We start from the raw sequence: 1,102 nt of genomic DNA on the forward strand, positions 1-1,102 counted from the left end.
AAACTCATTCAATCACAGGTAAAACCTCTCACAAACTCATTCAATCACAGGTAAAAGCTCTCACAAACTCATTCAACCACAGGTAAAAGCTCTCACAAACTCATTCAATCACAGGTAAAAGCTCTCACTAACTCATTCAATCACAAGTAAAAACTCTCACAAACTCATTCAATCACAGGTAAAACCTCTCACAAACTCATTCAATCACAGGTAAAAACTCTCACAAACTCATTCAATCACAGGTAAAAATTCTCACAAACTCATTCAATCACAGGTAAAAATTCTCACAAACTCATTCAATCACAGGTAAAAATTCTCACAAACTCATTCAATCACAGGTAAACATTCTCACAAACTCATTCAATCACAGGTAAAAATTCTCACAAACTCATTCAATCACAGGTCAAAGCTCTCACAAACTCATTCAATCACAGGTAAAAATTCTCACAAACTCATTCAATCACAGAAATACCAAATCCAAGACGGACCCCCCAAAGACCACCCTATATTATCCCTGATTCGCTGACGTAACAACGACGTCATGGCTGTGAGTAGCCTGGCGGAGGTTTTGAACCAGGCGGGAAACGAGGGTCGGTTCCAGGTCCTGTCGTTGCTGGCGATCACTCTACCCCGTGTGCCAATCCACTGGAGTCTGACCATGATGTCTTACGGCGGCTATACGCCAGACTGGTGTTGTGTGCCGAGCCATTTGAATGTTAATGATGAAGTGAGTTGTCGGTTTTGGTTCGTTTAAGTTGATTTGATTGTTGGGGGAGAGCTTTTGTTAGTTTTTGGTTTCTTCTTTGGTTTGTTTGTTTGTTTGTTTGTTTGTCTCTTTGTTTATATATTTGTTTGTTGTTTCGTATGTGTGTTTGTTTATTTATTTGTTTGTTTGTTTGTCTCTTTGTTTATATATTTGTTTGTTTTTTCGTATGTGTGTTTGTTTATTTGTTTGTTTGTTTGTTTGTCTCTGTGTTCATATATTTGTTTGTTTGCTTGTTTGTTTGTTGGTGTGTTTATTTGTTTGTTTGTTTGTTTGTCTCTGTGTTCATATATTTGTTTGTATGCTTGTTTGTTTGTTGGTGTGTTTATTTGTTTGTTT

The 1,102-nt window shown here is 37.0% G+C and overlaps 1 protein-coding gene across 1 annotated transcript in view; it reads left to right on the forward strand.

Moving 5' to 3' along the window:
• Positions 1–541: 541 nt before the first annotated feature.
• Positions 542–1,102, forward strand: part of LOC101854984 (solute carrier family 22 member 7-like) — a 6,722-nt gene continuing 6,161 nt past the window's right edge. The window contains exon 1 of the mRNA XM_035972788.1: positions 542–727. Coding sequence (XP_035828681.1) covers positions 542–727 — 186 coding nt within the window. The remainder of the gene's footprint in view (positions 728–1,102) is intronic.

Source organism: Aplysia californica, unplaced genomic scaffold (assembly GCF_000002075.1).
Source record: "Aplysia californica isolate F4 #8 unplaced genomic scaffold, AplCal3.0 scaffold00844, whole genome shotgun sequence".
In the NCBI taxonomy this organism is placed as follows: Eukaryota; Metazoa; Mollusca; class Gastropoda; order Aplysiida; family Aplysiidae; genus Aplysia; species Aplysia californica.